Here is a 12000-nt window from a genome sequence, read left to right on the forward strand (position 1 = left end):
GCAGCGTTACAAAAATAACAGGGTATTCTGAGTAACGTGTTATCTTGATAACAGGTTACAATTTATTAACAGTGTTATTTACCCTGTTACGTTAAATAACGCCCATCTCTATTACAAAATGTGTTGTACAACTTTTATCACTTTTGGCAACACCTTTGACTTTTGAGAAAAAATTTCAGTATCAAACTGTCAATGGTAACATAATCCTCAATGTCAATGTATTTATTTATGGAAACTTTTTAAGATAGGACCAGTCTTGTTACCAAAACATGTTTTTTAGCGAATTTCCCATATAAGAAATAAGCTATCACCGTAGGTCTCATGGTAAGACTTGGACCCGGGACCAATTTACTTTTCATTTTGATGTCCCTAGAAGCCAAAAACACCATCCGTTCAAATTCATATATATATATATATATGTGTCCGTTAGCACGATAACTCGAGCAAAAATGATCCGATTTTGATGAAATTTGGTACAAACGTGTTTATTCAAACGAGTTTGGGAACCAGCATGCTCAGACCATGGGAACAAGGTTTTTTGGGGGGATTTATGGGGTAAAAATTGGTTTTTATCGTTTTTGACCCTCAAAACATAAAATTTCCCAAATTTTCTCTAGAACATTTTAAAGAGCTAAAAAAACAAATAATTTAGTATATTAAAGTGTTTTTGTACAGTTATTGGCTACGGAGAAAATTGTAAATTAAAAATTCCCATGTCATTCTTATGGAGAATAAGTAAACTGTTGTAGTTTGCTTGTTTATGGATATATTTGGATCAAACATGGCAAATCTGTTTATTTTGTACTAAGCTCTTAATATTTTACTAAAAAACCCACTTTATTACCCTCCATGTAGGCAGCAAACCTAGGTACTCATTAAACCTAATGTTATTTTTTGAATAAATTTAATTGAAAATCAAATCAGGCAAATGGAAATTCGCTTAGTCTGCAGGTTTGCTGCGGCATGGTATTTTATTATAGCAATTATTGCAAGAGTACTAATCGCAATAAGATTGATTAGTGTCGTGGGAGAAATTTCAATTGTGTGGATTATGGGTTTGTAAATACCCATGTTTAGTGATAATTGTTTATCTTAAGTGCCTACTGATTTAGAGTTTTCACACTTGAAGTGTTAGTTAAACCAGACTAGGTCAGGTGCTCGGGGTGAAAGTATGGCATCTTTTCGGATCAGGTAATAAGGAAATATATATATTTGTTTGTTGTTTTTTAAATTTGTTAAAAGATTGAAGTTTTTATGTATTATGATTTCAAGAGCAAATAATTCTTAATGTTATCATAATAATTAACATAATAGAATAATTGAAACAACTAGGCCTATTGCATCATTGGTAAATGACCATTGTTAAATTATGGAAATGTATGAATGTTTACCTGAAAAAATATATAAGGTAAGGTAGATGATGAGCTAAAGAAGCATACTGTTTTGGGAAATGAAAAGGTAAAAAGATTTCTTATAAAACTACTAGTACCAGTGCTTTTTTCCAACAAAATAAGGATTGATATTAAAAAAACCAAAAAGTGGTTTTTAGTAGACAGACAAATTCTTTTTATCATTTAAAATATAAACAGAAAAAGTCTAACATTTAAAAAAAAAGAAAAATATATAATCAGCGTTTTTAGTTATAAGATTTATTTCATTTTACTGCTGATGCTTCTAGTTGTGTACGTTGAACACAGTTTTATTTCTTATTAATGTTTCAGCAACACCCACAAGCTGATCTTCTTGGTTTTTGTGATAATTGTGTTGAAGCTCGCCGCAATGCTCAATAAACCTGCAAATCTCATCAGTGGATCTCATACAGTTAGAAATCTTACAGAAAAGGTAACACTTATAATTATTTACAAGCTGTATTTTTTGTTGATCCCCAAAACAAATTTATTATTTTTTATCAATCGTTGAGATGGGGCCGCCACCTAGGTGCGTACTTTAACCCAAATATGAGTGAAGGATGAGTGTAGAATGGTGTGTGATGATCTGTGTAGCTTTGTAAATGAAGAAGTTACCAAACAACCACCTGGAACTACAGCCAAACACTAGCTGTACTATGGTGAAATAGTCAAGTATGTCTGTTACTTGAAAATATTGAACTAATTTCAACAAATTTTTTCAGGAGTTCCTTGATATGGGGTTTGACTCATCGCAAAACTTTGATATTGATGAAAATGCTGAAGTCAACAAAAAAGTCACTGAAGAAATGAAAATTATCATAGATAGACTAAGAGATCAGATTAGACAAGAAACTAAAGGATATAAGTTACCTTCAAACAGGTACACATTTTTGTTCATGCTTTATTCATTGTTTCAATGCCTTTTTTAAACAATTGAGACTATTTTGACTACTTATTAGACCCCGTTTATGACATTTAATAAATTGTTTATAATTCCTTTATGTCGGTGAATATAATCTTCAATCTTTCATGATCTGAAAACTAGGTGAAATCAAATGTATTACTCACCACATCCATCTGCTCATAGTGAGTTTGAATTTCTGATTATTCTACTTGAAGTGTGGATATAGAGGTATATTTGCTGATTTTAATCCTTGAGGTGTCTCAATTTAGTTTGACTCTCTGATGTTATAAAATGCTGTGAAGACAGAATGATTAAATTTTTTCACATTATTCTATCAAAACAGAGGTTAAACTCCCTTATCTTTTTAATGCAAATAATGGAGATGGAATCCCCTACTATTTAATCTTTATTGATTAATGAAATGAACTGTTCTGATAGAGGAGTATGTTCCTTGATTCTCCTTATAGATGATTTGATATAAAGGTGGAATACCTGATTTTCCATTGTTCATCGGTTCAAGGAGAGGCTAAATCCTTGATTCTTCAATGTCAATTTGTTGAAGGAGAGGTAAATTTCCTTATTTTCAACAAAAAAGTTACCTGATTCTTCAACACTGATCTGTTGATATCAAAATGAAGCCTCTTTATTCACAAACCTGTCAATAGAAAGGTGTAATCTCTGATTCACCTTGTAAATTTTGTTGAAATATACTTGGAATTCCTGATTCTCCATTGTTGATTTGTTGATAGAGAGGTGGAATCCCTGATTCCAGAACGAGGGGGCACCCCTATGAGGAGTGTAGTTATCACGACCTGGCGCTCGGGGTCTACATTCATCGGAGGAGTGTTGGACAGTCACCCTGCCACCTTCCACTTCTCCGAGCCTCTCACAGACTTCCGCACGGTGCAGGTGAGGGGAGAGCCTCTTGGCACTCTGGCAGTCAGAGCACTGCGGAGTCTGCTGACTTGTAACTACAGAGTGTTAGGTGAGTCTTACTTGGAAATCACGTTTTTAGATTACTAAGCTGCAAAAGAGTAAAAGACGTATAGAAAAATTTTATGAAATTTATAACATTCATGTTTTTAGGATAATCATAACCTCAAATGTTCAAAGCAGAGTAATCTCGATCATCCTATATTTGTTCATCCCACTACCGTGTTATCCGATTTCGATGATTTCCGATGATCGATTATTAGCAAAACATGTAATATTTCGTATGGGTATGACTGCACACCGTAACACCAATTTGATGAACCTGTCACATAGGAGATCATTAGTGTTGAAACATAAAGCCTAGTCCACACATGGAGACCGAGTCGGCCAACTATCTGCAGACTGTGCGCGGACAGTCGGCAGACAGTCTGTCAACAGAGTTTCAGATACAAGTTTCCGATGTGTTTTGCGTCCACACTAGCCAGCCAGTGTTTCCATGTTTGTTGGTATGGTGACCGAAGAGGACGTAATTATATCCTGTGCGGCCTTCTTTTTTCTGAGCCATGGGCCTATTGAATCTAGGAAGAGACTATGATGGACTCAACATTTTCTCGAGCAAGGTTCGTACGATGGTAGCAAAAATCTTCTATCAAACCTTCAGATTAGGCGGAGGATTTAGGAACTTCATGAGGTTGACTTCTAAAGATTTAGAAATTTTGCTGGGCTTTGTTGGTCTTAAGATTTTAAACTTGAAGAGATAAACAATTCAATAAAATGTCATATAATGATATATAAATCATTGAAAACTAACTCCAAAACTTTCAAGAAACTCAATCCAGCTCTTTTATTACCGCCCAAAAATCTTAATATTACCGCTTTGCGGTCTAACTAAATGGGCTGAATGTTGAACACCTTCGGCTGGTATCCAGTCTCCTGTCTCCAGACACGCCCACACATGCAGACTTGAGACAAAAGTTTTGTCTCTTGTCTCCGTGTTTCCCATTTGAACGGGAAACAGAAAACACTGTATTTTGTCTCCAGAAACACCAAAATTTGCCGACAGTCGGCCGACATACTGGAGAAAAAATTGCAACATTCTGGAGACAGTCGGCAGACAATGTTTCCGCAGACAAATCGCCATGTGTGGACGAGGCTTAAGGCACTTGCACATGACTGTACATTCTGATTGCTTTATGACCTTGAAAACCTTCACTGTTGGACTTCATGTTTTAGTATCAGGAAAAGGTAAGCTTAGTGGTTTTGATGACAAACAGACATAAAAACCTTTGAATAGGTTTGAGAACAGAGAATCTTTGTTATTTTTTTATGGGTTTTATTTTATTTCTTATGGGGCTACCCAAACTTTCCACTTATCCTATTTCGCCGCATCCGGATTATGTGAGACAATACCGTAGTCTTTACTGTGTGAAGTATTTCAGTTAATAAAAGTATTACCAGCTGTGAATGTACATTGTTGTAGGTCGCTACCTAGAGCGCAGTAAGGAGTACACCTGGTTATCCACTCACAACACCAGACTATGGGCTCATTGTGAGAATCATAAGGACATTTGCTACGAACCTGAATTCCTCACTCCTGTGTGTAGACTCTTTCCTTTCCAGTCTATGAAGGTGGTGCACATCCGGCTAAGACTGGTGGAGGAGTTGTTAGCTGACCCCAAGTAAGCTTACCAGTTGTTAACTCTTGAAGCAGGAACATTTTGTATGTAATTTGTTTTGGTTATTTTGTTTATATCTTTAATACCATAATTGCTTATTTCAACATAATATATCCATATTTAGCCAAAATAAACACACACAAAATTGGAATCCTCCTCCTCTATACTAATGTAAAAAAAAGTAAAATAGATGTGGTTTGCAATTCCTGTTGAACTCAGTAATGTCGTCAACTGCTTGCCGATAATGCATTCCCTATACAATGAAAAAAAGTCTGACTGGATAATCCCAAGAACTAGTGAAAATTAATTGTGCTCCTGCCATGATTGTGAGAGATATTGGCATACTATTGTCTAAGATGACATTAACTTTTATACATCGTTTCAGCTGAAGAAAAATCTCCTATTCATAGTCCAAGGTATCAAGTGCAACAACTAAACCTTCAACACTTAGAAACCAGGATACTTTGTGTTGAATGGAAATAACACCATTTACTAAATAATGTCCCTTGTTGTACCTTGATTTAAAGGCTTCGAGCCAAACTAGTTCTATCATTAGTAATGAGAATAGTATTACCGTACTTTGTGTAAGATATTGGCTAAACTGATTAGATATATTGTTTCACAGTCTGAATGTGAGAGTCTTGTACCTGATGAGAGACCCACGAGGTGTGATGAGCTCCAGAGCATCTCTAGGCTGGTGTCGCAAGTCTCCGGACTGTGGCAGTCCCACTCATGTCTGTGCAGACTTGGTAGATGACTACGCTGCTGCTCTGAGGTTTGACAAGCTCTTCCCTGGCAAATTCAAGTGAGTATTATATAATGATAAATTGTTGTTTACACTATTTTTAAAGTAAGTATTTATGAAAGTACTATCCTTTCAATAAACATTTCTAACATCCTAAATAATAATTTTTTAAAGAAATAAGTATAAATATTAAAAAATATGCAATCACTTGTTTATTACTTAAGAACCATTCAATCCTGAGAAAAATCATATTTTTAAGATGGCTCAAAACTGGACCCAACTACTCTTGACATCAGACTTTTAGTAAGCGGTCCTGACTGAAGAAACAGCTGATCTTAATCAGTAACAAAAGCTATATCAAATTATTCTCTCAGCACTCATCCTTCACTCATCTTAGCCTTACGCACCCATAGGTGAGAATTGTATGAACACAGGGTCCTTTATTTGCCTAATATCACCCATATTTCTTGGTTCTTTTCACATGTTAGACATATCTTGACATTGGTATTTTGTTTTAATCATTGATGCTTATATCTTAACATTGTGTATATTAGTAATTTATACATGTCTGGGCATATTTAATAGGAGTAAAGGCCAACAAAGTTTAGTAATTATTTATTCAAATGACCATCAATCATATCACTGGATACACCTATTTTTCTCTCTTATCTACTTGGAATGTTCTAGAGTGGTCCGGTATGAAGACATGTCACTAAGACCCCATGAGGTTATGCCCGAAATCTTCAGCTTCTTCGGTCTTCAGTATCATAGGGATGTGCAGGACTTTGTCAAAGTTCACACGACGCAAAACAACAAGAATAAATACAGCACGTTCCGCAACTCCTCAGCCCAGGCTCTGCTGTGGAGGACCAAGCTTGACTACAGGAAGGTCAGACAATTGCAGACGACGTGTAGATTAGCGATGGCTGCTTGGGGTTATCTACCGGCTCACAACGCCTCTCACCAGGCTGTCTTCAACCCACTGGTACAACCATTTAGTCTTACGTGAATCATCTCAAGTTAGTTGATCCTTCCGTATTTATTGGATATTAGTAGCTTTACTGGAGCTGAAAATCCCCTAAAACTACCATGAACAACCACTGATTTTTATACTCTATTTCTATAATAATGGCATTGCCTTAGAATATTTTAGATACACCATAGGCTCCTCTAAAACAATGCCGTGGCGTTGGTGTGGGGAAACGTCGCAACATCACGCCTATTGCCATGTAAATAAAAAAAAGTGAAAACTAAACATTTCCTATACTGTCCACTATAAAGTGCAGCAGCTGTTTCGGTTAGAGGGGACAGCCAGGGTTGCCACCTTTGGTTAGGGAAAAATCGGGACTTGGCCCACCATTAAATTATTTCAGTAAAATACAATGTGAATGGCTCACTCCTTCATTCAACTATGTTCTATGGTTCTATTTGAATTAAAAACTGGTCCCGTTGAATGGGATCAAAAGATAACGGTACCATTAATTTCACAAAACATCAATTTTTCAATTTTTTCTATTTCAATTTTCAATTTCTTTATTCATTGAGAAGTATACATAATACAGCATTTGAATAGTGTCAAAGATTACAATTATTAAAATATAAAATACAGATTAAAAATAAATCTTAAATTAAAAAATACATCTCCCCATACAGATGCCTTCTTAATATCTAGTATTCTTGAGGGAGGTGGAAAAATTCTTCTTGAGAATAAATTGCCATGTTTATTAAGAAATTTTTTAGTTTTGTTTTAAACTTTTTTGGATCTTTTTCATTTCTAATTCCTCCGGGGATATGTTTAAAAAAATTTTTACCAGCAAATGATGGCTTTTTTTCATAAAACTTTAATCTGTGCCTATTTTGCAAAATCTGATTTTTTTTTTCTCGTTTCATATTGGCGAACCGGTAGATTGGATACATCGGATGAGATTATGTTTAAAAAAATTAAAATTGAATCATAAATATATTGCCCATAAACAGTTAGTATGTTTAGCTGTTTAAAGAGCTCTTTTGCCGAGACATCAGAATTAAGTCTGAGCATTACTCTCACTGCTCTTTTTTGATGTTTTAATATTTTATCTAGATTGATTTGAGTTGTTGCTCCATATAGACAGATACCAAAGGAAATTATGTGAATGGATATATGCAAAGTAAATGTTTTTCAAAGTTTTGACATCACAGTACACAGACATTTTTGAAAGGGCAAAAATTCCAGAGTTGATTTTTGAAACTATTTTTTTTGTATGATCATTCCAATTCAAATTTTGATCTATTGTTAGACCCAAAAAGTTTGTGCTGGTCTTTTGCTCAATAAGTTGCGAGTCATACATTATTATTGGGTGATTGGAATTTTTATTTTGTGGTGTTTTAAATGTGATAAAATTAGTTTTTTGTTATTTAATTTTAGGTTTTGGCACACCTGATAACTGCCCAAATTTCTAAGTTCTAGAAAAGCTGAAATTTCCGTTTGTTCCAGTGTAGGAGAGGAAATAATTAAATTAGCATCGTCAGCATACAAGCACAATTCACTTCTAGGTCTACATACTAGGACACTGCTTATGTCCTTTAAATAGCACAAAAATAGCAATGGTCCTAGAATAGACCCTTGAGGCACTCCATATTTTATTGTTTTAATTTCTGAGGCAGTTTGAATAATTTTATTATTTTTTAATTGAGTAATTTCAACATATTGTGTTCTATTACTCAGATAGGAATTAAACCATTTTAATGCATTTTTAGTTATTCCAAGCAATTTCAATTTATTATTTTACATGGTTATATCAGGCATAATTGGTAGACTGCTAAAATTAACTAGTATTTAAGAAAATAATTAACCCTTCTCGGACCATAGGCTGATATATCCGCTAGCATTTTGTGTATAGCGGATGGTAGGCGGATATATCTGCCTACCTTTTTGGGCTCCGCGGATGGTAGGTGGATAAATCCACAGATTATTACGACAATAATTGTTATAGTTGCTTGTCTGTAATCATTAATCTTCATAAAAATGTCCTTTATTCAATTATATCTTTAACCAATGTACTAGGAATGTTTTTCTAGAAGAATTAAAAATTTTATAAAAATAAATAAAAACAATAAAAGTACCTAATAACAAATAATAAAAAAAAATTAAAAAAATACTTTGGGCAAAAGTGCTGCATACCTCAACTTCTATAAATTATAGATGTAAAAAAGATATTTTTAAGTTTCAATTTAAATACAATAATTTTGCAGTCTGTAAATATGCTTTGGGGTAGGCCGTCTGGGAAGGGTTAAAATCAAAACATTGTGGACAGTTTTATCATTACCTGAGGCAATGCTCTAAGTAAGAATTATAAAAAACTTCATCATGCTTATACCCTACTCCTCTATATGGTAGATCTGTTTGTAAGAAATTTAATATTATTTGATCAAGTAGTCTTTTTGTGATGGGAAGTCTTACTTTAATAATAGTTTACATAAAGGGCAGTCATAAAGGTCCTAGACATGTGTAAATGTAAATGAAACAAGTAACTGAGTAAGGTAACAGGTTGAAGATGGACCTATCAATCAGAAAATTTAAACCAGTTTTCCTCACTGGAAGAAAATAAATCATGTCACTTTATCACTTTATGTTCCATTGTTACATATGTTAAAGCTAAGTCAATATCGAAAACAAAAGGAACTGCTCAAGCAAGATGACAAAACATACCAAATATATTAATACTCCTGTACTCAGAAACACTAATTGTAAGTTTAAATATAGACTTACTCGCTTTGCATACACACTCGCTTTAAAAACTTACTCGCTTTGAAGATTTAACACTTCGTAAATGTGAAAGTGATTTTGTACCGTAAAGAAGTGTAGTTGTAAATAGCATTTTGATCAAAATTGTAATGAATAAACTGTTTCTTTTGCATTGAAATATACTCTGTTATTTTGTAATTTGTATGGTCCTGAAATGTGTCCAATAATTCCTATTGTCCTAGTATACCTCCCTCACTCCCTGTACTGTTTGCCATTCTATCCAAAGGGCTGTTCACCCTTTGACCGATTATGTTTGTGCTCCAGTCGTCCGCACAACCGGCCACACCTTCAATGGGGTATAGATGAATCCCTCCCTGTACCTTGGAAATCTGGAGAGTTGCAATAACTTGTTTGAGATACAGTAAAACATTTGTAACTTTTCAGTATCTTGGAATATACAATCCTAGATTATTTGGAATGGCCAAAAGCTAGTATGTAAATTCAGCAACCTAGTATGAAGAGTTAAAACACGCTTTAGGTTTATTAAGAATGTTTTTAGCTGTTGGGTTCGTTTTGCACTTTTGTAGATATTTTTGTACTGCTCTTGACTAAAGGTTTTTTTTTAGTTTATTAAAGTGGGTAGCCTTTGATAATATTGTTAACATTTCAACAACATTGATTTTTTTGTATTTAAATTTTCAATGCATGTGGCATATTTTACCTTTTTGTGAGGGAACGTCCGAATTCTGGCATCAAATTCAAATCCCTAGTTGTACATCTTAGTGAAATGGAACTGAACTCATGAAAGAGGAAGGGGGTGGGAGAAATTATGATCCGTACTCTCTTGGTTTTTGTTTTTAGTTTGGTTTGTTGTGATTAAATTAACAAACTGTGAAAAGATATGTTTTGATTTTACCGTTCATTTATTCAACTCATGTTATGCAACTTAAAAGTTTGCAGGCGGAATTTTAACCCCTTTGGCTGTGACATCCATTTTGCTATAGGGGTAAAATTCCACCACTCCTTGTTTGGCCTCTGGGGGATATTAAAACGAAAGTCTTACCTTGAGACCTACAGTAATAGCTCATTCCCTGTACGGTAAATCCACTAAATGATTGAAACAGTTTAGTCAATGTATATAATTATGTTAAATCATACAAAATCTTTTTCAATTTTATATATTGACAAAAAACCATTTTACTATCACCATTGTGTATTGTATTCAAGAAAATGTATAGGCCTACCATGCATAGTTGGGAAAGTTAGTCAAAAATTCTAACTAGTTAGAAGTTATAAGTTAGTCCGGTAAAAAGTAACTGATAGAAGTTATAAGTTAGTTAGTTTAAAAAGTAACTGATAGAAGTTATTAGTTAGTTGAAAAACTAACTGATAGAAAATAAAGTTAGTTTTAGTAGAAATTAGTTGTTCGTTGGGCAGTTGTTTTAAAGTATTTCTTAATGTCACATCTTGGTTACTAATATATACTATAATATGAGTAAAGATTGCGCAAGATATGATTTAAAAAATGGCTCCCACGATTTCCTCCAATTTTAATGCTATTGAAAATTGCTTGTATAATACATTTGCATTGTATGATCTCTTACTAACCAAAGGGATAATTACGACTGTTCAAAAACATTAAGTGTTTTACTGCAAAACAATATACACTGACATTGAACTAAAAATCTAAAGGAAAGGCCAAGGAGATTTGTATTTTTCGACAATGCACCGCACGAATTGATGCGTTATTACACCATCCCGTAATTATAGTTGCAACTTCCACGATCCCAGTGACTTAATGCAATAACGGTCGTCAGATAACAGATGCTATGTATCATGAGTTTTATATTGATTGAAGCTTATTTTGGACATTTTATAGATTGATCGTCCAAATTAAAAAGTTTTGTAGACTAAATTGAGGATAAGTGGATGTCTAACAAAAACGAATTGACTTTACTACTTAATTAATCGTAGTAAGACTTAATATTTGTATTAATATTTGTAGGCTTATAAGCTCTATTTTTTACCTCGTGAACAAATCAAACACCTCGAGCAAGATCGGTCCCCTGGTACTTGTGTTTAAATCAAACATTGTCACATTTGACATTACTACAACATAAACAAATGACATAAAACTTGTCAGATAATGAACATCAACTAAAGACAATGTTTTGACACTTGAGATGATGTATCAATCACCAAACAAACATTTCCCCTTCCCACCCATAAGTGCTTGGGGTGTTGATAATGGCCGTCACTACCCTTTTACAGGCCCACTGCATTCCAAAGCAACTGGACTTTGACTTTCTCTTTCCCCACCCCCCGCGTTGTTTGTCTACAAGGGCACTAACCTCTCACGGCTGCACGCAACCCTCACTGATCACGTGAAATAAATAACCAGTATTTGAGATGCTTCCGCATAATTGGGAAAGTTAGTTGAAAATTCTAACTAGTTAGAAGTTATTAGTTAGTCCCGTAAAAAGTAACCGATAGAAGTTATTAGTTAGTTAATTTAAAAACAAACGAATAAAATAGAAGTTAGCCAAAAAACTAATGAATAGTGCTATTCGATAGAATTTCTATTCGTTATTCCCAAGTATGCTACCATG

At 34.1% G+C, this 12000-nt stretch overlaps 1 protein-coding gene across 1 annotated transcript; it reads left to right on the forward strand.

Moving 5' to 3' along the window:
• Positions 1 to 1145: 1145 nt before the first annotated feature.
• Positions 1146 to 7156, forward strand: LOC128992626 (carbohydrate sulfotransferase 1-like). The gene is made up of 7 exons (XM_054416295.1): positions 1146 to 1191; positions 1722 to 1842; positions 2132 to 2289; positions 3063 to 3298; positions 4727 to 4925; positions 5548 to 5727; positions 6355 to 7156. Exons 1-7 carry the CDS (start codon positions 1172 to 1174, stop codon positions 6674 to 6676), a joined length of 1236 nt encoding a protein of 411 aa, XP_054272270.1. The 5' UTR covers positions 1146 to 1171; the 3' UTR covers positions 6677 to 7156.
• Positions 7157 to 12000: the final 4844 nt, after the last annotated feature.

The sequence above is a fragment of the Macrosteles quadrilineatus genome, unplaced genomic scaffold, assembly GCF_028750875.1.
Source record: "Macrosteles quadrilineatus isolate MER2022 unplaced genomic scaffold, UCM_ALF_1.0 Scaffold_4__1_contigs__length_99947679, whole genome shotgun sequence".
In the NCBI taxonomy this organism is placed as follows: domain Eukaryota; kingdom Metazoa; phylum Arthropoda; class Insecta; order Hemiptera; family Cicadellidae; genus Macrosteles; species Macrosteles quadrilineatus.